The sequence below is a fragment of the Hoplias malabaricus genome, chromosome 11 (genome assembly GCF_029633855.1).
Source record: "Hoplias malabaricus isolate fHopMal1 chromosome 11, fHopMal1.hap1, whole genome shotgun sequence".
NCBI lineage: Eukaryota > Metazoa > Chordata > Actinopteri > Characiformes > Erythrinidae > Hoplias > Hoplias malabaricus.
Genome location: NC_089810.1, coordinates 13358472 through 13384485, shown reverse-complemented (window position 1 = coordinate 13384485; position 26014 = coordinate 13358472). Strand labels below are relative to the sequence as shown.

At 40.8% G+C, this 26014-nt stretch overlaps 1 protein-coding gene across 5 annotated transcripts in view; it reads right to left on the bottom strand.

Moving 5' to 3' along the window:
- Nucleotides 1-26014, bottom strand: part of shank3a (SH3 and multiple ankyrin repeat domains 3a) — a 241451-nt gene that overhangs the window by 73296 nt on the left and 142141 nt on the right. For all 5 annotated transcript variants that reach the window (XR_010804539.1, XM_066685384.1, XM_066685385.1 and 2 more), the window contains one exon: nucleotides 18364-18548. Coding sequence is in view for 4 of the 5 variants with exons in the window: in XM_066685384.1 (XP_066541481.1) it covers nucleotides 18364-18548 (185 nt within the window). In the remaining variant the exon portion in view is untranslated. The remainder of the gene's footprint in view (nucleotides 1-18363; nucleotides 18549-26014) is intronic.

Here is a 26014-nt window from a genome sequence, read left to right as displayed (position 1 = left end):
TGGAGTGTATAGATTAGAGGCAAAAATAATGAAGCTGGTTTTCCCCCTGAATCAGCTGTGGGTTCTGAGTTAAGACAGGTTTACATGTTGGTGTATGGTGCCAAACTGAATTAATCTTTGTGAGCAATATAAATATAATAATTCTATCACATTTGTAGAGTTAGTTCAGACATTTCTTACACAGTGGTTTAAGGAGCAAAATGTTAAAAATGGGCTTTCTTGCCCTTGCCCCAGGTTACGTCTCACACAGCCCTCAAGCAAAAAACCAACAGTCTGTCACACTCTACAGTAGATCATGAAACTGGCTTATTACAGTGATAAAAGGGCTAATGTTTTAAAATACTTCCAGAGTGAACACAGAGGCTATTAACATACAACCATGGAAACTGCTCTACCCCTCTCTCTTACTCACTCTCTCTAACTCCCTCCAGGAGAAAGATAAAAGAAAATATAGAAGACGAAATGCTCTGGCAAGTCTATTCTTTCTGACAGCATGTAGACAGGTGCAGCAGACCTGCGGTCATACACTTCGCCATTTGAACAAGACATTCTTCTCTATAGCAGGTACACAACTGGGGTTATGGGGCGAGCGTAGGGGGTGGCTCTGACTTTCACACATCTCATGCACTGGGTTGGGGGGGTGGGGGGTGCTGGGGTGGGCAGATGTGGAACTTTCATGTGGAGAGTGAAAGACTGAAATAGCTGTGACTAAAGATTTCCTATCACTGGCCTACAGGGGGCTTCCACTGACAAACAGCAAAAAGTAAAAGAAGGTTTACAAGTAACAAATCTATCTGTAATTTTTCACCAGCAAATCAGCTAATGCAGCAAGCACTAGACAACAGCAACAGTGCCATCTCCATTTTGAAACAATGCTGCTGTGACAAAACCTTGTGTCTCCAAAATCAGGGCGGTAAAATGTGTTAATATTGCTGAACATGCTTTACAGTATTTAGTTTGTGGCTGTAATACCTTAAGTTAGTGGCTCCTAAGCATTTTCTGCCATGTGTCCGCCCCCCCATACACACACTCACACACACCAGGGTTTCCCGCAGTGTTTTACAGTTAGGGTGGCCATTGTGACAACGAAGGGTGGCTGCCTTGACAACGTCGTCCACTCCCCTCCCCCCACCCCCACAATTAATTTCATGCAATTTGTTCAGTTTCTTATCAAGGCTTCCGATGTGTTTGCGTGTGGCTTTCTGCTATGTCCAGTGATTCGTGATTAATCAATCCATTGTAGAAAACACTCAATAATAAGAGGTCCTTCAAAGTTCCAAAGTTTTGTGTTATTCAAAATGCGTTATTCCTCAGTTTTCAGTCACAAACAAGCGTTCTGAAGTATAATCCAGTGTTTAAGGTGAGCTGTGTGTCGTCTCTGAGATTCCACGGCTGTGTCTACACGATGTGCAGCCCATACTTGTAAACAATGTTTTAAATCACTGATTTGAATTTGTACACGATTCATGAACCAATTCACTCAGTGAGTCGACTCTACACTCAACCCATCTTGTAAGTTCCTCAAAGCGTCCAAACACCACACAGAGCACATGATTCAGGGAATATCAGTGGATATTTATAATGACGATGACTTGGTTTGCTTCTTGACCTTTGATTCCCAACCTGATCGGGCGTGGTGGTCGTTACAAGGTTGTTGCCCTGTTGTCCACCAACCCCCGGTCACAAACAAAACAAGAACTGGTGAATCACAACCCCCCCTCACTGTAATTTCTTTGAAACACAAAACTGTAACTTGTTATTGACCAAAAAAAATCAATCAATAAAAGAGACAAATCACGTTAATAGTGGAATTACTACAAGTGACAATCATTATGTCACTTGTAATCATTCATTTACCTGGCTGTGTCCTCCCTGCAATATCACCACACCCCCCACTTTGGGAACTACTGCCATAAGCAAAAGTGAACTATAATTTAGAATTGAATTGTTAGCCTTTTGAGATCTAGTTTCAAACATTGAGTCATGCCTTGCCACACTTACTGCCTTTATACTCCATATCCTTCTCCTGGAATTAACTGGTTTAATAAAATATCACACATTTTACATCACTGGTAAATTATTTTCACTTGTTATGATGAAATTGGGTACTGTGCACATACATACCATCACAACATCCTGAATGTTAGCTACAGCATTTGAATCAGGCACAACCTGCTCAGAATCAATATTGAAAATGGGCACTTCAGAAGGAATAAAATATTTTAATGCATTTTTAATACAAGATTCTCTCTCATGTAATTATCAGCCATTCTCATTGATCCACTTCTCATAAAATGTTGTGTGCAAACACCAGCAGGTATTTGCTGATGTACCGCATTTTCTTGCTGCCACCACTGTTCCCAGACCTATTTTTTGTGCTAAGTGGTTTACTCTATTGTACAGCAAAACAAGAGCCGTTTCTTTATTGTATGGCAATCAGTTTGTTTTTTACACACATACAGCGCATTATATCAACTTTGTTAGACGATAGACACTATTGACTTTGTAAAGTAATGGTCACAGCCCTCAAAAATGTACAACAGCTGATCTGTCAAACTCCACAGACCTATGTTACATACATCTCTATGTATCTATTTATTACAAATATCCAAAACTATTCAAGGCCTCCTTATACCACAGATACAAAGACACCTCAAAGTAAATCCTCTTACTGGATGTATCAAAAATGATGTTCAGACAAAAGCCTATTAGCATCATGTTAATAAGGCCTGTAGGAGTGGTGTCTGGTTGGAGACATGGCTCTGGCTGGCTTATTAAAGGAATTCTCCAGTCAACAGCAGAGAAAGCCTTGGGCAGTCCCACACTGCCCCATCACACCTTCGGCCTCTTTCAGTCCATCAGTAAGGTTCAGCCTATCAACACATCAATCAGAGACAATTAATTGATGCGCATTTATGCGTGTGTGGTTTGCCCTTGGGAACAATGTGTTATCACAGCCTGCCACGGTGCTCGGTAAGCCCAGACACTCAGATCCTGAGCTAGGACTAATGTCTGTTGCAGCAATGTGGGAACCTGCTTAAACTAAAATGACTAGTCTCTGAGTAACATGAGGATGGTAATACAAACACACAGTCTTTTTAAAGTGATGTGGACCCGCCCAGAGAGAGAGAGAGAGAGAGAGAGAGAGAGAGAGAGAGAGAGAGAGAGAGAGAAGAGAGAGAGAGAGAGAGAGAGAGAGCAGGTTAATGAATGGAGGCCAGGTTTTGTGTGGGAGCACAGGAATGTAAAAATGTGAGAGAGGTGTGCCTTGTGCTTTATGTGTGTGTGAGAGTGAGAGAGAGGGAAAGAGAGAGGGAAAGAGAGAGGGAGGGACAGGTGGTATGGATGGCAGGGGGCAGAAGTAAGGGTAGAGAGGGGTACAGGTGCTCTGACAAGGGATTATGTTGTAACCTATGCTGTATTAACCTTATGTTTAAGTGTCCCACACTCTCTTACACACCGCACATACACATGTACACATGCTCACATATGTTTGGGGCATTCAATTTCCAAGAGCCTGTTTTGTCCCCTGAGCAATTCTTTAAAGAATTGATCCACAAACGTGCTCTGTTGAGGCTTCACATTTTCATGCTAACAGCTGTGCATGCATCTGTCAGTGCGCAGTTGTAATATGTGCATCTGCAATAAACTTCGGAAAGGCTTTGAACCCCAAATTAAAGTCTAAAATTGACCTGCGCTCACAAAGGAGCGTGCTGTCAGCACGGACTTATCCACATCAAACCAATGAAATAAATGATGCTCTCAACCAGACGGCATTACTCTTCTATTGCACGCATGCAGAGGGCAATGGAATAAACGCTTTCTTCTTTAGCACCCAAAGCACTCAGTAATCCTATAGGCAGTGATAAAATGAGAGCTGGGCTTTTCATAGGAATGGATCAGAAAAGCAGTAAAGAAAAAGCCGTGAGAGCAATAAGAGAAGTGGAAGAAATCTATTTAAAATAACTACTTATTGCTAAATGCAGTTTGCATTATATTAACAGCATACTACATACGGGAAAGAGAGGGAGGCTAAAATTATGGTGTGTAAAATCGAGGCGTGCTATGTGTGTGTGTGTGGTGGTGAGCGGTATGATGTGTCTCCTGGCACAGCTGCATTATTACTGTTCGGCACTAATTGAGTGACTTGCTGACCACGAAGACAGATGTCCACATTCACAAGTAAATAAATAAACCAATCAAACAAATAAATACAACACAACACGTTTACCCCTAACATTTACCCTTAGAAGCAGCAGGTTAATGTGTGTGTGCGCGCGTGGGACGGTTGCAATGGCTTTTTTCGAGTACTAATTAGGCTTCTGTTAGCATGTAACACAGCAGTCTCAACCCTGCTGTCTATTAGATTGGCGGTATTCCAGTGAGCCAAGCGCCTGAGTGTATTCTGCTGAGCGTTCTCTATCTCACAACTAGGTTTAAACACCGCGCATAAAACCAGCTCAGTTCTTATGCATATGTAGGTTTAAGCCCATGGACGTTGTGTAACATACTGTGTTCCATTCCAGCATCATAATAAATATGGTGGGAATGAGTCAGCAAAAAGTGCCCCCAGCCTCCCATATGAGCATGAGTCAGCAGAAACGTGCATTCCTGCTATAAGAGACCTGATGAGACAACAGCTGCCAATAACACGCAACCTCTACACAATGAACACATTTACAGAAGGCAGGACACTGTCAGTCATGCTAAATGAAACCTCACCATAAACATTGAGCTGATTCAACATCCGCACTCACATTCCTCTGACCTCCTCGATGCACCTCGATAAATCCACCATATGGTCACTGCGCAGGAAAAACAGTTCATCTCCATAATGGTAACTTTACAGAAGGCAAAAACATGCTTATTTTTTTTTAATGCAAATTAATATAGAGATTTATGAGCAAGATAATGCAAAGAGATTCTATTCCAAGTCATTTTGGAGCACATTTATTAGCCCACCTACAGGCCAGACGTACTGGGCAGAGAAATATGCAAACTTTTAGACAAATAACTAGTGAAAAATACCTCACTTAGGACCACCACTGTGATGATACCATATATATCTGAAAGCAGGTGTATTGTATTATTATAAACACTTTGGATCTCAGCATGGGTCTCAGTGTTAGAGTACAGGTTATGCTGTTTTTCCACTGCATGATGCCTACTCTACTCAGCTCTACTCGCCTGGCTGGTGTTATAAATCTCCATCTAAGTGTAGCTGGTGACGTCTCTAACGGGAGCCACAGGCTTTGGAGACCACAACAACAGGGGTGGTAACATTAAATACTGTTTACTCACCGTGTACTAACATGCTGATGGTTTTTTGGACGAAGCACAGTTCTGCGCCCTTGTTCCGACAGATCAGTGTAATTTTTTTGCTCATTGTTAGCAAAAGGTATAATCCGGCTCATGCTGGATACTTTCTTAAGCCACCAATCCAAGGAATGTTTCAAATTCTTCAAAAGACCATGGCATACTTGTAATAGCTGACATTGTGAGTCAAAAAAAAAACAAAAAACAAAAAAACAATCAGTGCTCTGCAATGTTGACACGTCATATTTTCGTCCCTACTCGAATCACGAGGGAGCAAGTAATAAAGAACCAGTTCTAGTCACCTAATGGAAAAGTGAAAAACTCAAGTAGAGCTGAGTGGAGTCAGTGCCATGCAGAAATACTGTACTGTATCCCAGCTTTAATGTTGTTATGACAGCCTATAGGCAGCAAAGAGCAACATGTACATCAAATACAGGCATCATATACCATGCAATTTAAAAAAAAAAGAAAGAAAATAGTCCAGGGTTTGCTCCCAGGAGAAAAACAGTAGAATTTGTATGACTGGATACATCGACCCTGATTACCCTTCAACACTTATTCAGGTCACAGAGTCCAAATCTCACACTGTGTGGTCCAGTTTCAGCAAGGACAAATAGTTTCACATCACTCATGTTTAACTCCAGCAGCCAAATGTCACATCATTAGGCAAGAGCACATATCAAAGTGAACTGCAGACACCTGTTGCTAAGATACGGGCAGATGTGCTATCATTTCCTGAATGACTACAGCTGCATTCAACATCACAAGCATCCTGTGTTCATATGGAAGGGAGTGAGGACATGACCATTAGAGCAGAAACTTAGGAAACTTAGTTAAAACATGTTGCCAAAACCGATGGTAAAAAATGATCAAACGTTATAGAGAACCAGGCTGGACCTAGCAGATCACCAAAACTTTAATTCAGATCTCCATCTTTGAGAGAGAGGGAGAAGAAAATAAATCTCTGCTTTCACTGATGCTTCCTTCCTGTTTTTTGCCAATTTTTATGGAGAGTGAAAAAAGGTCAGACACAATACACAAACCTGAACCAACCACAAAACTTGATTTCCCCAGAGGACAGATTATTTGTATTTGTGTAGATCCAAAAAAGGATGGAAAGGCGTGGTCAGCACAGTTTCTCCATGCTTCAGAGGGAGCTAGAATGATAGATGTGTGTAGAACAGCAAATACTCAAGGCTACATTCCATTTTAAAAGGTTCATTTTAAAAGGTATCAGGTGTGCAGTGGTAGCGGGCTCCACAATGAAGCTGCTGCATTATTTAATTATTTAATGTGTTAATATTGTGAAATAACGGCTGTAATGGTTTGTCATGGAGCTCACAGTTTTGTTTCTGTTACAGTTAATACTGGTTTTTTGGGGGCATGCACATCTAGAACTATGTAGTATCTTGTAGTTTTCCAGGGTTTGAGCGTTGACTGAAGAGCTCCACTCCACGCATAGACACATTATCGGTATCCTGTTTCTACTACTTGTCTTTACATTCTGTGCTCTGTTTTCATTGGCTGATGATGGGACTCTTTCAGAATTCACACGCGAAGGAACAGAATTTACACTATGAATTTATCTACAAAAAAGTGGTGAAAAAAAAATGAGCAGTCTGAAATGTGGTCTTGAGGCAAAAAAATCTGAATCTATGCCCTTTACAGACTACCTGACTCTCCCTGCAACTGACCATTCTGACTGCACCAGAGTCCACAGAATAGAGCCAACTAGCACAGACTCAGCACAACTGGAAAACAAGCTTAAAATCAGGCTAAAAGTCGTGTAGTGTAACTCTGATGATATATAGATGCTCAAATTATTAGCAACTAGTTTATAATCCCTATATAAAGGTTACCCTCAAGGTGTAGTGAGTGTATCCCCAAAAAAAAAAACATCTACATTGGACCATCCAAATAAAGTTTTATGTGACACAGAAACGTCTCTGATGATAGAACTAACAAGGAACCATTTTAATTACATTCATATCCAACAGAAGTGGAAGTTGTGAGTGAATATTTGAGTGCTGACAGCTCAGTGTGCGGGTGCTGAGGTATAGTAGTTTGAGAGAAGTCTCCGGTCTTTCTTCTGTTTAGGAAGCCAGCAGAGCCCTTTCTCCTTCATCTGTACTTATTCATCTTCCAGACAGCCACGAAAATGGAAGCGCCGCAAATAACAGCCAGATTAGACATTCACAAACATGATTAATGGCTCTGAGACACTCAGTGTGTGCAGAATATTAACAACGTCATGTGTGCAACAAGCACCTCTCGACAGCGGTGTAAAGTCCCAGTATCCATTAACATTGATGTAAAACCCATAGGGCCTTGCACTTATGCCGGAGTAGTATGTATCCGTGTTGAGTGGAGACCATTTATTAAAGTGATGTGATGTGATTTGGATTTCTTGAGAGGCTGAAGCATGTGGATTTGTCTTATTGAGCTTAGATGACCTGCACCTCGAAACATCCACTAGGCTATTAAACCATCGCCTGAACTCTTTCTCAAACTGTGGGTCATAAAAACTGTGAAATCTATATGAGGTAGATTAGACTAAAACAGCTAATGATCAGGCAGAATAGCCATTAGATATAATCATTTGAAAAACTCATCATAATTTAGCAAACACACTATAGTCTACCTCTACAACCTCCTCTGTGATTCCTACTTTCTAAACCACTAAGTGATAGAGATTGATTACCTTCATTATGATTATCCTCAGACTGGATTTCTAAACATGGCATGAGTGAAAAAGAAAAAGGAGAAAGAGCAAGACCATTTACATTTCCAAGCAGCAACCACAAACGCATATTTGTAGCAATCGTTTCCAAGTTAGGTAAGATTTACAAAGCTTTGCCTAAATTTCTTTGCAACTTAAAGAGTATGTTTATGCACATACAGTTAGTATAGTTTTAAATGAACTGGACTAAGTCACAGCAGCTCATCTAAACTAGATGCTTTCAAAAATAATTAGTTACCATGCTAACATTACCTAGAAACATTAAAGTTATAAGTAGGAAAAGGCAGTTCATGGGTTAAAAAAAATCCATGGGGGAGCACATAATGCTCTTAGCATTTGGTGGTTGAAAAATCCGATTTAACAAGTGACTTCCGATGTTTTTTAAAGAAATATATACAGTAATCCCTCGCTACTTCGCTACTTCATCTTTCGCGGATTCGCGACTTCGTGGGTTTTTTCAAGGGGGCTTATGGCAACTATATATAAATTAAAAGTATTTGTTTTTATTATTTACATGTATTAGACTAGGCCTGTAGGTGACAAAATATATCATTTACAAGTATTTTTTACGTACAGTACATGTATTGTTCATGTCCACATCCGAGTGAATTACTCTATTAAAGAAACTGGTAAGATATCACATCTAGTTCCAGCTGAAAACATTATAGAATGACTGTTTAATGCAAAGGGTGGGTTGTTAACAGTAACAGGGAGGGGTTTAAAAGTCCAAATACTCGTTAAATACATGAAAAAAATTTCCTCTACTTCGCGGAAATTCGTTTTTCGCGGGTGGTCTTGGAACGCATCCCCCGCGAAAAACGAGGGCTCACTGCATATATATATATATATATATTTTTTATTTATTTATTATATTTATATATTTATTGTCAGGTGTTAAAGTCTTTCCCCAATTCAAAGAAACAGGGCAGGAAGAAATAACCTGGGTGGGGTTTTTTAAGAGGGCTATTGAGTGGACAGATTTTGCCAGAAGGGCTTTACATTAGCTTAATAACACAACTAAAAAAGTCAATGCTCCCCAGCAATGAACAGTTTTACACAGTTTAGAGAGAGAGAGGAACGGCAATGTAACCTCCTAATGAAACCTCTAAACATCTCTCATCATCTTTGTACCTTTGAAAAAAAGAAACAAGATATATGGTAGTTATATCACACACACACACACACACACACACACACACAGCTCATCTATCATTTACTCTACAGGCTAGTGTAGCACCTAGTGACCTACTAAAAAGGACCTGTGGGGACTCCCCTCTCGTTCAAAGTCACCTATTGGCCAACCTGTGGTCTGCCACGCCTATAGGGAGTCTACTATAGCAGAGGACAGACACTCTAGCAGTAGAAACCTTACATTATTGTGTTTACCTTCTGCTGCACTCTCTTCTGCTGCGTCTGACAGTACCAGGCAACAACACACGTCATCAGTAAGGAACAGCCTCATACTTCAATGAGTACCACATTGAACAAGCTCTACATCCCACTTTACATGCCCTATAACCTAAAAAAAGCTCTCTCTGTCTACAGGGCTAATGAATGGTAGGAGCTAGAGAAGAAGATCTAATGTTTACCAGGCAGGATGTCTTCGTATACATTTTCATCTTTGTCAACAGGAAGTAGAAGGAGTGAAAAACACAAAGGAAGACTGATGAGCAGCTTTGTTAGAGAGGAAAAATGAAAGGAAAGGCAAAACATGACATAGTTTGATAGTATTTGTCACCATAAATTTACATGCAAAGAAGGTAAAAATAATTCTATGCTGGCAGGAGGTGATAACGTTTAATTTGACAGCCTTTTTCCAAATATATTTGGCATCATGGCATCACTATATATCAGTTTGCACCGACCCAATGGGACCTATCAGTTTTCTGTCAATTTAGAGACTTTGTCTTACACATGAGAAGGTTTTGAAAAGAGTTTTTAGTTGCAGAACGAATATTACAGGGTCACAATTTTGCAACTACTAGATCCTTCAATAGGGTTTAGACCTTGGCGGCTGAGTGACAGGTGGCTCCACTTCACCCATCACAACACTGCCACTTAGTGACTGACGCTTCACCATCACTTTTATAAGTGACCCCCATTTCCACATTCTCTTTGCCAGCCCATCAGATATAGCTGTTTGGCAAGGGTCATGCATCGACACGGTGGGACTCCCCTATGTGTTATATTTGGACATGGAAGGCAGGAGTGCTGAGTGTGACATGCACAGTCCAAAAACACACGTTGGTAGGTGGATTGGTGACTCAAAAGTGTCTGTAGGTGTGAATGTGTGTGTCGCCCTGTGAAAGACTGGCGCCCCCTCCAATGTGTATGCCTGCCTTGCGCCCAATGATTCCAGGCTCTGGACCCACCACAACCCTGAACTGGATAAGCGCTTACAGATAATGAATGAATGAATGAATGAATGAATGCTTTGACGTGTTTATTGGTTATTTACAATGTCCATGCCACTATTTGCATTAGAAAATACTAAAATATGATGTATTTGTATAAATGATAATATTAAACAGGTGTGATTTTATCGCAATGTCTAGACAAGAGAAACACAAGAGAAGAAACAGCTCTCCTGACACCCTCACTCCAAACAATCAAGGTGCTCTGCAACTCAGGAAAGACTCCCATGATAATTTATTTCATTTGTCTGTGACAATGAAATCACTTGAAATGTAGGTTGGTGTAAGGCCTTTATGAGTCACATTTTGTTCATTCAAAACAGCTACGATACACGCATGTCCACACTGGTCTTAGTGAAATGTATGTATTCAGAGCATGGGGAAGTGTTAGCTACCACATTTCCAATCACTTCATAAAAGCCTATAAGCTGCCTTTATTGTTGAAGGGCGTGCAATGTTTTCCAAGTGGGCATGAGCACCCCAAACTGTTGAGTTCAGGTGTTCCATCCATGCTTATTCCTAATACGAATATAAAGTCAAACACATAGCCATGCAGTCTGCACAATGGAACACTGGCAGTAGAAAGGGTCACACAGAAGAGCTTGTTATGACTTGTTAAAATGCCACCTTTCACAAATAATCAGTTACAAAATTTCTTCTCTACTAGACCTGCCCCAGCTGAAATGCTGGAACTCATTTGGGCTGCATTTAAATGTGTGATGTTCAATATAAATAAAGTTCCTCACCATTATTATATTTAAGATATACACCAATTGCTAACCCATGAAGTGGTGGACCACACAAATTCACAGAGTGGGGCCAGTGAGTGCTGCATCTCTTACTAGATTTCCAAACCGAGTCTGGAAGCAAGAACTGTGTATCAGGGTTTCCATGCCCCAGCAGCTGCGCAGACAGATCAGCATGCACTATGCCAAGCATCGGCTGGAGTCGTGTAAAGCATGTTGTGTAAATTCATGTAAAGCGTGCTTTGAAGTGATGCATCACGGTTAACTATCTGACAGTCTAATTTGTCTTGGCAGCTGCCAGATAAACACTTCCTACCAGAAAGCTGTGGCAACAGTGAAGTTTGATGGAGGATGGATAATATTTTTCCAGGAATGTTTTTCACACATTGGGCTTGACCCATAATTCCAGTGAAAGGTCACGTTAATCAACACAATGTTTCCAAAGTTGCTGACAATTTGGGAAAGGCCCGTTACTGTACAAAGTCCATAAAGACAAGGTTTGATCAGTCTGGTATGAAGGAACTCAAGTTCCAAAATAAAAATAGACATTTTTACACTGATCTGAAGGTTAATCATTTTAAACAACCCATAGGTATGCTTTTTTAAAAAGCACTTGTAATTCCAGGTAGGCTCTGGACCTACCATGACCCTCATCAGTATGAAGAAGTTAAAGGCAATGGGATTCAATTCTCTGTCTGGGCAACTACACCATGAAATACGTTGGGCAAGACTCTTGGCAACATCTGCCTACAGCTGGCTGTATTTTTCCATGTAAAATGATTCTTTAGCTCTTATCCAGCACTCAAACATTTTGAACTCTAATTCTGAGCTTTAAAATATACCCAGACACAGAGGTCACAATGTACCACAAAGTCATGTAAGTGTGGAAGCTGGCTGGTGTGAAAATCTGTCAAAAGTTGCCCTCCACTCTCCATCCCAGAGTGGCCGAGAGTGCCCGTGCTGCTCTGAAAATGGGGCAGTCAAGCTCCTGCCATCAGTAACTTCTACATTAATGAATGTAGATTAGAGGAGAGGCATTATAAATGGATCAGGAGACTGATGGTAGGGAGAACAGGCCGCTGGGGGCTCAGAATGCTCAAGATGATAGAGAAAGGGACAGGGCTTCAAAATGTGAGCTAAAACCACACATTCACATGGGACTGCGACACAGCTGCCTGAAAAAAAAACATGCTTTCACTGACATCAAAATGTATTACATTTCAAAACATGTCTGCACTACTATAGGGATGTGCTGATATGATCTGATGGATTCACAGATTAGACAATACTAACATATTTGTATAATTTACACAAACCAAACCAATTTTCATTTATTAATCACACCCTTTAATTCAGCTAGTATTATTGAAGTGATACACATTTGGCATTTTACACATTTGGCCGCAATATTAAAAGGTGATCAAAATGTGGAACTAGGTTAAAGCAGATACTGAAATGCATAAGCCACTTGAAGTATTTGTAGTGCTAAAACCATAGCTAGCGACATCTAAATTATCACCATGTGGCTAATGCACTCTTAGCAGTAAGATAAGAGGTTGTTTTTGTATGTTTTAGACAGAGCTTTGTGTGGATACTCACTCAAAGCTCTATATATGATTTGGCATTCGAAACATGAGGTAAACATCATCTTAAAATACTATAAGGGTACAATATATTACTGTATTATCTTTTGAATAAAGCCCTGTGGTTTGTTTTTAAACATATGGTGCTGTTACGTCAGGAGCCTGTCATATTTCAGGCATATGGTTTGTGTTGGCAGTTTTTAAAGACAGACAAAATGCCATTCTGTTCTAGAGCCACTAGCTCATACCAACACATCCACCCACAGCACAATGGGTATCCTGGCACTGCACGAGCACTCTGGCACCTGGAGTCCAGGATTAAAGCTTGGACACGGGGTGAGTGTGACCTCTACTGTTTTCACTCCGTGAATGTGTGTAAAGTATTAGTGAAGGTGTTTTGTGTGGCGTGTATATGTGTGCACAATGTAGTTAAGTTCACATATTTAATACAAAGATGCCATGAGCACAAAAATAAACCAGTCATAGTCAATTTTACAGCACAAAGGAAGAAAAGTGGAGCAAGCACATGAGGACAGATATAAACCTGGGGGTGTGAGAAGACAGAGGAAGGGAGACAAGCACAATTATATCACTGTGTGTTTGCATGTGTGTGTGTGTGTGTGTGTGTGTGTGTGTGTGTGTGTGTGTGCACGCATTGGCCACACAGTTAACATGCGGGTGAAGGAAACTGAAGGGTCAGAGATACCACCAAGATAAAAGGGAAGGTGCATGTGTGTGGGACGAAGGGCAGTGGGATGGATGCAATTTCTTTACCTTCCACTGCGTTTGAGTGGTAGTCTGGAATGAAGCATGAATGAAGACAAGAGCACAGCAACCCATAAGCCATGAGCATGAGTAATGGATTAAAACATACACACACACACAGAACCAAGAGTATTCTCCAAGGCCCCTACAAGAATTCATTCATAATTGTTTTGTCTTTTCACTTCCCCACATACACGAACAAATATATGCACCCACTGTGGAGCACATTTTGTGCCAAATATTAAACAAAATAACAAAATCTGCAAACAATATTGTAAGAATCAAAAGGAAAATAAGTTGCAAAATCAAAAAAGGACAAAATTACATGAAATACATTTTTTTAAAACACGCCTGGCTACTTTTTTACTCTTTGCAGTTAGTTATTCAATCATTCATGTGTTCATTCATTCAGTCGGTCTGACAGTCACCTTGAACCTCCATTGGTCAACTGAGTTAGGACTGATGGGGGATCTGAAACTGAGTCATGAACACCCAGCCAGCACTGAACCATTTTTTAGCATGGAGGAATTAACTTGTTCCAATAGCAGCCGCTAAACTGCTACTAAAAACTCCATACAGATATTATAATTATTTACTGAATAGTCAGTGGAAATTTTTGCCATTGCATCTAGTTAGCTAGGTCACATTCACAAAGTGTGTTATAAGATGTAGATTTCAGAAGGTTTCAGAGCACCTGTCAGTCCACATTCAGAAGCAATGAATGACTGAATCAATCAGTCAATAAATGCGAGAGATTTCAGAAGCAAAAATTATATGCAAATTCCACAAAAAGAAGAAAAAAATTAAACAAAGACTCACAAAATGAAAACAAAATGTAATATAAATTAACTGCACAGAGTAATAAAACAGCCAATGATTTTTTAAAAAATATATAAAAGTACTGGCACATGATTAAATCCATAACCCTCACACAAACATTCGCACACGCATACACACACACACATTTTTGCTTATTATACTTTTTAATAAAACTTATCCATAAAAATATAAAAGGAAAAAAAAAAAACTAAAAAAACACCTGATTCTGTACCAAATATAAGGAAATATGAGGGAACTATGAATAAGTATATTGCACTCCTAACTCTCAAAGAGTGTTATCTATTCTGCCGTCAGATTGCCACACAAATGACATTTTTGGCTGTTTAAGGCAAGTTTGGCAAATATGGTCTACATCTGTGTTTTGCTTTATGTTTTATGTCACAGTTCACTCATTTAAGTCTCAGTGGCTGCTTATTGAGTGAATTTTGTGTCAAAAATCCTACAAAAGCAAAATTAAATCTGCAAGTAACGTAACATTTTTAGAATCAAGAGCAGAATGTATGTATTGTGAATGCAAAAAATATCAAAATTATATTTTTAAAAGATACTTGGTTACCTTATTCGTCTTTGCATTTATCTAATACTAATTTCATTCACATTTTGCCAGTCTTTGGTTTCATTTGTTTTTTTGGGGTGGATTTTCGGTAAGGTCTTTTACTTCTGGAATCTCTGCTTCTGCTTAGCTTTTTTTTCTTCTGATATTTGGAACATTTTTCACAGGTGGGGGGGATCTTAGAAGGTTTCAAGCATTTTCAAATATGGCGGAATTAGCTTTCCACAGGAATTAAAGTTCTCTTTTGTTTCAGTAAGTTATAGTGTGTTATGTTGTATCTGAATAAGCGAGGATTAGAACAAGCTGACATTTGCTGCACCCACTGGCTGTAAATAGAATTACAACTTTGAAATGCAGGATAAATCTCACAGATATGAGTGAAATTGATTTAAACACTTACATATAAATGATTTTAAAAGTTTAGGAACTTTATTTTATAAAAAGAACTACAATTCAATCCTTGGCAAACACTGTTTTCTTTGGATCGCTGCAGTCAAATGACTGGTGCTTGGGACTTCTAGTGAGACATTACAGCCTCTACTCATTCTCCACATCTGCAGCCATAGCCACTACACATGTAGAAACAGCCCTGAGATGTGTATTGCATGTAGCAAAACTTCAGACTCATGCAATTATAGCAAGAATTAAACTGAAGATGTTAAAGCTAACAGTGTTTAAATTAAAGATTAAAAAACAAAATGCACTGTTTTGAAAGATTTGAAAGAATATTATTCCCTTAAAACACTATTATAATTACATATTATATTACACTATATATAAGCCTTTTTATAACGTGATATCTGCTTTGGTAAACTGAATTGTAGCGTTAAAAAAAACTAATTCTAAATGGTTTGTAGATAATGCAGATGCTCATATTTCTTCCCTACATCAGTGTGTGCTTAATATTCATGTTCGTGCTTAATGTGGTTATTATACCATCTAGATAAAACAGTGGTCACCAACTTTTTAAATATAAGATTCATTCTTTGTCTTTAACTGCTTATCAAGTCAACCAGGAATCACTGAAGGCAATGTAGGACATACCCTGGATTGGTTGCCAGTCCTTCGCAGGGTGGCACACGGTCACATATTCACTCACACGTTTGGGCACTTTTGAGTAGTCAATTCACTTATGAACCTGTGTTTTTGTGCCATGAGAGGAAACCCACGCAGACACAGAGAGAACACACTGAACTCCTCAGACAGTTTTAATTCTATATTTAATATTTTTAATATCTTTTATTTATTTATATATATCTACATTTGCATCATGTATTTGGAAACTAATTTTAGTTTAATTTTAATAATTAGTTTAATTATACCCTTTTACATGGCCATTCGAGTGAACTGAATGGAGAGAAATCAGAGACATAATAAAGAAATATGAGCAACTTCAATAACTACAAATCATTTATCAATGAATTATAACGTTTGTATCAAATGTATTATTTGAATGCTAACAGTTTACTTGCTGCTATGTGTTGAAAAAAGCTCATTCTGACACATTTGGCAATGCTGGAAAGCTGGCAGGGTGGGTGTGGCTCAGTTTCAGAAGGGGTTTCAGAGCACCTGTCAGTCCAAATCAGTGACCAATGGAGATTCAAGGTGAAAAACTCCCACCCGTGAAAAGTGTTCCAAAATTTTGAAGCAAAAGAAAAAAAAGCCCCAAGCAGATTCCAGAATCAAAAAACCAAAGACTGACAAAATGTAAACTTAAATAAGTATCAAATAACTAAGCAGTATCTGTCCCACTATATAGGGACAATTATACCCTTCTGGAACACTACTACTATACTAGATATACTTACTAGGCATATGACAGATTTTATAAATAATCCTAATGTACCTAAAATGCAGGGGATGCCCAACTCTAGTCCTGGAGACCAACCACACTAAAGAGTTCAGTTCCAACACAAATAGAACACCCGTGATACAGGCAAATAAGGCCATTAGGCACGCTTGAATGTTAGATCATGTGCTGGATCTGAACTCTCCAGGACCAGGTATAATCACCCTTACTATAGCTGTAATGTCTCCCATAAGCTTCTCCATATTGCTCTTGGCATAAACAGCATTGTGCTAGAACAGCAGGACCATGTCCTTGCCATATATCCAAAATTAACCCATCAACCTGGAAGACTGCATCTCCTATAATAGAAAATAATTCATTAAGATACTGAAAGATGCATTGCTACTTTGTATTCCATCAGTACATTTACCAATGTTATACTCTGCTGTAACATGGTGTTCACCACATTCTACACTAAAATACGCTTATCATAGCATTTCACACATTTTATAGCAGGTCTATCATGGTGTTATACATATTCCCCAGACCTACTGGAACAAGCCTATGACTATGTTCATGACAGTGTAGCAGGTCTGTCATCATGTTTGCACACTTAGGCCTACTGTAGTGCACTGATCGGCATGTTCTAAACAATTGAAAACACTTAATTTCCATTATGAGCCACCATGCTTTTCGTCATGTTCTGCTCAGTTTGTACAATGACCAGTCTACCATGACAATCTACACATCCTGAACCTTAGCAAGCCCACACACACTAAGCTACAGCAGGGCTAACTCTGAACTATAGCAGCTATAACTTTATGTCCGACACAGTCTGAAATCTACCAGGTCTATCTAGATTTTCTACAAAATCTGAATTGTAGCAGGTCTATCTAGATGTTCTACAGAGTCTGAACTGTAGCAGGTCTATCTAGATGTTCTACAGAGTCTGAACTCTACCAGGTCTATCTAGATGTTCTACAGAGTCTGAACTCTACCAGGTCTATCTAGATGTTCTACAGAGTCTGAAATCTACCAGGTCTATCTAGATGTTCTACAGAGTCTGAATTGTAGAAGGTCTATCCAGATGTTCTACAGAATCTGAATTGTAGCAGGTCTATCCAGATGTTCTACAGAGTCTGAACTGTAGCAGGTCTATTTAGATGTTCTAGAGAATCTGAACTGTAGCAGGTCTATCCAGATGTTCTACAGAATCTGAACTGTAGCAGGTCTATCTAGATGTTCTACAGAATCGGAACTGTAGCAGGTCTATCTAGATGTTCTTTACAGTCTGACCTGTAGCAGGTCTGTCTTGATGTTCTATGCATTCTAAACTTGAGCAGGTGAATCAAGCTCTTCTCCACACTTTATAAGATAGTAGATCTATCTACACAATTTGTAATCTTTCATGCCTGTCATGCCATACCAAGCCTACCATGAAGTTTTGCACAATCTATAAAGGATCATTTCTATGATACTGAGGTCCTACACAGTCCAAACTGATGAGTGTTCCACAAAGGGCTTCTGCAAGAACTTTGCCATAAAAAACCCAAACAAAAACTAAAAGAAAGCAGAAACAGAAGACACTAAGGGGACAATAGAAGAGGTGACACTAACCTTTTACCCTCTCTCCACGGTTCAGCTGGATCTCCCCTTCCCCTTGTGGCGTGTAGGGCTTGACCACGATGAAGGTGCGTCCTGGCACAGCACTGTAGAGTTTCCGCTTGGGGCCACGGGCCCCCGAGAGTGCACGTGAAGGCCCCGAAGGGGGCGGGCTGGGGTCCCGTTGAACTGTCCCGGGGCTGTAAACAAAAACATAGGTTACCGTGGTGATGCCCGGCAACTGGTAGCCGAATCCGGTGGTGACCGACATGGTCCTGTGAGCGAGCTGCGAGAGCAGGCGCGTGCCGTTGCCACTGCACACACATGCACAGGGATGCACACACACACAAACACACAAACACACACACACACACACACACGCACACACGCACACACTGTGTGCAGGTCCTCTTCTCAGTTATCCTGGTCCGGACAGGCCCTCCTTTTGCTTTCTCCTCCTCCACCTCCTCCTCCTCTTTACTCCTCCTTTCACCTCTTGTTCTCCTTCTCTCCTTCTTCCTCCTCCTCCTCCTCCTCCTCCTCCTCTCCTCCCTCACCCCGCGCTGCCGTTAGTGGCTGCCTGTCGCTGTCCGTGGTGCTGAGGGTCGGGGCTGGGACAGCCACGAGCGGGGCATGTCCGCTCCCAGCGGCTCTCACGCTCGCACACACACACACGCGCGCACTGACGCGGCTCTCGCGCTCGCTCTCTTCCCGTGCCTGAGCTCACACACTCCCGCCCCTCTCTGCACATTCTATCCGCACGCCGAAAGCGTCAGCTGCTGCTGGGGGTCTGGATTGATTAGCGTGAGGAAGTGCAACTTACCTTACACCCCCCTACAGAACCCCCAGCCACGCAAACACACACACACACACTCACACACACAAACATTCACATACATGCACACACATGCACACACAAACACGCTGCTCCCTCTGCCGTAATCAACACACTGCCCCTCCTACATTTCTCTCTCTGTCTCTCTCACTCTCTCTCTCCCTTCAGAGTCTGCCCTCCCCTCTCCTGCTCTTCTCTTTCGTCTCACTCTCTCCTTCCTTCCACAGCTTGCCTGCACACACTCTCTCTCTCTCTCTCTCTCACTGAAAGACAGGTTCTGAATGTTAATGCAGCTGCAGCCTGAGTAGCTGCTGCTCTACGTCTGTCTCATTCATCTCAGAGCCTTCTCGTTTGCCCATTCATCAAACACACACACACACACACACACACACACACACACACACACACAAGCATACTCTTCACTGTGCCACATGCAGCTCTCCTTTTGTTCCATTTAGTGTCGTAACACATAAAACAACAACCCGTACGTCATCGCAGACACATACTTAGCAAAGCACACACAGCCTGTCCTTACACATCTGTCCCAGACTCTCTCACACACCATGCAGCTGTGACACTTGCCCTTCCTCTCGGTCTCCCTGTTCCTCTCTCTCCATCCTCTTGCAGCTTCTGAGCAGTTAGCATGCTAACTTTGCCCAGAGCTGTGATTTTCTGCCTAAGTCATGTTGTTTCCTCCAACAGGCTTTAACTTCAGTGAATGTGTTGCTGCCCAGAGGAGGGAGAGAAAGAAGGGGGGAAAACAGGCTCCACTGCTCCCTTCCTTTACTGGCAAGATCCATCAACGCACGCACTGTTCCCCTCCTGCCCTCCCACCGCTCTCACTCATCCCTGCTCCGCTCCCAACACTAAGGCCAGTGATGGCTTTCCAATTACTGCAGGGATACAGGGGCTTGAATGACTGCAGCATTTAAATATACAGCTATAAGGGGAAGAGGGGGAGATGAAAAGGAGGGAAAAAGAGGAAGGAGAGAGGGAGAGAATATTAGGGACAGAGAACAATGGCAAAAATTAGAGAAGGTCAACAGGCAAGAAGAACAGAAACAATGTGGGCCGCTATGAAATACAAACAGAGAGGGCAGAAGGAGAGAGAGAGAGAGAGATGTAAGAGAGAGAGAGAGAGAGAGAGAGAGAGAGAGAGAGAGAGAGAGATGAGAGCAGAGTGGTAGGGGGTGAATAAAAAAAAGACTAGAAAATAGGAGACTTTTACAGGGAAAATGACTGAGCAGGCAGGAATGCTGAGAGTGGGTGAGAGGAGGGGAGGCAAAAAAAACAGGAAGAGAAGAAAGAAGGTCCTTTAGAAAACAGTAATGGGAGGACAAGAATATAAGAGAGAGAGAGAGAGAGAGAGAGAGAGAGAGAGAGAGAGAGAGAGAGAGAGAGAGAAGAGAGAGAGAGAGAGAGAGAGAGAGAGAGAGAGAGAAAGAGAGAGAGAGAGAGAGAGAGAGAGAGAGAAGAGAGAGGAAGAGGAGGACTCTTGTCACGGTCTTCTCCGATTCCATATTGATCAGTCAGAAGAGGCGGCCCATAATAAACAGCACTGAGAATCATCACACAGTTCTGCACTAACTTCACATTTCACACACATCAATCACCATAAACACACACACACACTTCTGACATGTATTTTCTGAGTATATAAGCACACAAATAAGAATCTGGGCCAGTTTCCTAGTCAAGCAGCTGCAGTAGATGAGTGCTTCACTGCCCTGTGTCTCCCATTAACATTTAACAGCTGATGTGTTTGGCAAACCAGGACATACATCAGTTCTGATTACGTTAAAGAAATACTCTTCTACCTGAATCCAAATCATAAAACTGTGGCCTAAACTACTGCAACAGTTAGTTTTAAGTTTATGATGCACACTTCATTCATTATCTGTAAGTGCTTATCCAGCTCAGGGTCGCGGTGGGTCCAGAGCCTACCTGGAATCATTGGGCACAAGGCGGGAATACACCCTGGAGGGGGCGCCAGTCCTTCACAGGGCAACACACACACACACACACTCACACATTCACTCACACACTCACACCTACGGACACTTTTGAGTCGCCAATCCACCTACCAGGGAGAACACACTTAGACAATATTCAACACTCAATCAGCTACATGCAGTTGATCAGTAATCTAGAAGCACTCATGATACTCACACTGCATTCTATATCATGACGTCAATGGATTTGTATGGCTCAGTCCTATCCCAAACCTCACTTCCCTCCTACGCTCTTCAGCAGAGAGGAAACAGCCCCATGTCTGAGGTAGCGCAGTGCTCCAGCTTTGAGTGGATGAGCCCCCAAATCTCTCCTCATCCCCCCAAGGCTCTCATCTATCCACCAGACTTAAGCCCAGACCCCACCCCACACGCACTCAAACACAACAAAAGACCGAATCCCAGACAGGCACACGCATGGAGACGAGGCTATGTTCTCATTGCAACACTTAACACTCCGTTCTCAACGCTCGTTCAGATCTGATCTTAAAGATTCATAGTCAGTTTTGAGGTGACCCACATCTGTCATTCGTGTGAACGGACCTGAGCCCTGAAAGGAACTACATTTGATCACAGTAGCTTCTGTGGACCTGTTGCCCACACTGGGGGATGATGAGAGTGATGTGTGTATGTGAAGTCAAGAGTGACACAGAAATGAATGAATAAATAAGTGAATTGTAATCTAAAGGTTATGATCTCTGTTTACTTGTAACTATTAATATGAGTTCTACATACAGAAATAATTTAACTCTGATTTAAAAAGCATAGTATTTGTGAAACATTTTAAATCCAAATGTTTAAATTTCATATAGAAAGAGGATCACAACACAGTGGGATTTCTTATAAAGCATTCCCATTCTTTCAAAGCAACATTTAGGTGATGTGCTACCAATAGACACTCAAACAGCTCCAACTGTTTCCGTGAAAATATATGTTCAAATGCTCTTTCAATTCTCTCCAGTTTATAAATAGGGTCATACAGTTTAGCCGATGTGATTTAAGATAGAGAGTGACTTCCTGTGAACTATAAAAATGAATACAACATCACTGTGCAGCTGGAGGCTGCAGGGAGACATTTGAGACCACAGGGTCTGTGTTCACAAATAGCTTCAGGATTAGGAGCGCTGATCTAGAATCGTTTTTTATCATAAAAGTCATAAACATAGAGAATGTCTTCTCTGTTCTGGTGCAAAATGCTTCCCAATGCTGTGAAAAATTAATTAATAGGAATTCATATTGTGCCATTTTCAGACTCAATAGGACAGTATGGAAAATGTAATATCACAATTACAGTGCGCAAAATGATCTGTAATCAGGATTATCACTATTTTTTAATATGTGCTGATACACAAATTAAAATCGTTTCAGCAAATTTTACATTGAATACAAATAAAATTAGCAGCACTATTCACTCATCTAAAGTTTAAACAAAAAAAAAATAGCCCCAATTTAGCAATACATTAACTCTGCAGTCTTGTTTTCTCCTGTTTGGCTTTTGAAAGTCTGTAAATGACATTGTGTGAGATTAGGATATTCATTTGTATTACGATCTCTTTAACAGGTCATCTGTAATCACACTTGTATACAACTCAATTTTGTTGTTTTTTTGAAAATGCAAAGACAAAACTGAGGTCCCTTTACAAGAGGCACATTTATTTTAAATAGCTTCTAGAAACCACAAAGGAAAATGTGTTTTAAAGTAATGTCAAACAATTTAAGGTGGAACTTAATGCAGCAGAATGTTACCGAGTTTAAACAAAGCGCATTCAAACATAAATATAGCCGCAAGTGGCAATTCCCGGGGTCCAAGCTGGTATTCGCTGGTAGAAAAACAATGCACTAGCATATGAGCTGTCCTGAGATAGTAGGGGCTTTTTGGGGAAGTTTGTGTAGTGTTTTTAAGGTGTTCCATGCTGTTCAAACATAATTATAGGGGCATTTAATGTGGAAAGGAGAACTGCACTATTTAAGGTGGAATGGGTCTTTTCAATGTCTATTCAAAAAACGTTTTTGCTGGGTGGGAAGGACCTCTGGTATGGTCCCCAATCTCAGCTCTCCATCCTGATTCCACAGTCCCTGGTTGTAAGGGTCCTTGGGAGTGGACTCAGGATGGGGAGGTGAGGGCGGGCAGCACACAGTGGTTCTGTCACTGCATGATGTTTCTCCGACGCAAAACAAACACACGATATGTGCGGTGCAGTGCGGCAGCACCTGGGAGACTGTTCCTAACTTTGGCTGATGCTGCAACTTGCATGGGTTTTTCACACTGTGGTAATTATAATAATTACACTGAAATGGTATCACGGAATTTTACTGTGAAACTGGTAACCGTTTCCTGTCTAAGCTGTAAACAAGCTGAATGCAGATTTAGAAACCATTTGTACTGCTGGGTTTTCTGTTAGCACTGTTATCTTCACAGCTCCAGCTCTAAAGTAAATAAGCTAAAATATGCCTTGACTGTTCGACTACATTATTTTATTTTATTTATTTATAATTTTTTTTGCATTGTGGGTGTTAACATGATTTCACCATGTTACTTACCTACCCACTAATTGGGCCTGCTGGCATGTCCCTTGTGTGTGTGTGCGTATGTTCGTCTGTGTGTCTGGTCCGAATGCAATCTGAAGCCTAAATCCTGCCTGTATCTGCTGCTCAGCTATCCGGTCCGTTGCCCTGGACACCGGCTGTGCTTTCGTAACCCTGGAAACTACTAGAAAACTGAAGGCAACTATCTTGATTCTGTGGCTGCTAGTGTCAACAATGAGTCACAAGTTTGTCTCTTGCCTGTCACAGCTGCAGTGGAGAGCAGATGGATGGACAGACAGGCTGATCCAAGAGTGAGGAGAAACTGTCCCACTAAAGCCCTCTGCGGGTCCGAGCTCCACCACGACCAGCACGCCTTAGCTTCAGCCTTCAGCTCCAACATTCTTCAACACTTTAGCTTTAGCTCCAGGCTTCCTCAGTTTCACTCTCATTGAACTCCAGCCAATTTCAGTTCCATTTTACTCAGCTTCAGCATGTTTTAGCTCCAGCCTTCTTCAACTTCACTGCCCTTTACATACAGCTTTCTACTGCGCTCACTCACTTATTCAGCTCCAGCTTTCTTTAGCATTCTCCAAAAACTCTAGGTTCATCACAATTCAGCTCCAACATTCTTCTGCTCCAGCTCATTTCAGCTTCAGCATTTTTCAGCTCGAAGAATCAACGTCTGTACACTTTAGCTACAGCCTCCTTTAACTCCCAAAAAACTCAAAGCCTCCTTTAGCCCTGGGACACTTCAGGTCCGTCCTTATTCAGCCCCACATTGTTCAACTCCAGCATTCTTCAGGTTCAAACTCCAGCTCCAACTTTCCAGACAACTTCAGGTCCAACCTTCACTTACTCCAGCACACTTCCCAGCCCAGCTCTACCTTCTTCAGCTCAGCCCCAGACTTCCCTTTCAACCTTGCTCCAGGACATTTCAGATACATCGTTCACAAACTCCAGGAAACTTCAGTTCCAACATTCACGTACTCAAATACACTTTCCAGCCCATCTCTTCCTTCTTCAGCTCAGCTCCAATCTTCACTAGTTCCAGCACATTTCAGATCCATCGTTCACAAACTCCAGGACACTTCAGTGCCAACCTTCACTTATTCCAGCACACTTCAGATCCATTGTTCACAAACTCCAGGACACTTCAGTTCCAACCTTCTTGAGCTACACTTCCCTGACTGACATTTCATCTTGTAAGTAGAAGAGGAACCATTAAATTATGATATTAAATTGGATGAAAATTTGTCATGTTTATATTATGTGAAAGAATAAAAAGGTAAGGGGGCAGGTCCTTATTTGTTGATGCAAATTACATAACAAATAAAAAAGTACTTAAGCACCTAAAATAATTATACATATTTAAACTAATGCTTTCTCAGTAAGTGTGGTGCTTGTATAAAATTATATATAATCACAGTAAATACAAAAAATATATATATATAATACAAATAATAAATATAAGTATTTTTTTTCTATAAAGTAGTAGGTGTGAGTGAGTTTGAAGAACAATGTTTTGTTCAGATTCTCCTTGATTTGCATGAATTTGTGAAATCAACAGCACACATTATTTAAAATCATTATTTATTAACCACTAAAACTAGGTATTGGATGATAACCTCAAATAATCCACGAGGAGAGATTTGGAAAAAGTTAAAACAACACATTCACACACAGAGTGTCACATTCACTGGAATAATGTTATTTGGTTTTATTTTAATGTTATAATAATGGCGTTGTTTGTTTGTTTGTTTGTTTTAACAAATAAACACTTACTTATCTGATAAATTGCTTTTTATATCTCAATCTCTGTTGTCTAAGACTTTTGTATATCTGTATGTTTACTGTATATCTGAATGTTTGAAGTACAAATTTACAATAATACAAATATTAATATAATAAGCAAATAATAAAGGAGTAAAATATTCTCATGAAAAACAAGAAAGGGGTAATGTCATTTTACTAAAAGCTAATGGGAGCACTCTGAAACGCTCCGAATAAAGGTTATTTGAATAAGTGCCCAAAAGGTCTTTAGGGACAGAGCGTGATGGAATGATGAAATTCACTCCATCCTTCCTCATCATCCTGTCTGAGGCTTTGTCTCTCTGTCTGCCCCTCCAACACAGGCTAATTGAGTGGCCTGCTGTTCCTGCAATGTGTGTGTGTATGTGCACATTTATTGGGTCAATCCACCCTTCCAGCAAATTTGGACCCATTGCCATCCACAATAAGTGTCTACCGCTCTGTCTTTCTCTCCATCTCTCCCTCTCTCTTTTGTTGTTCGGTATCT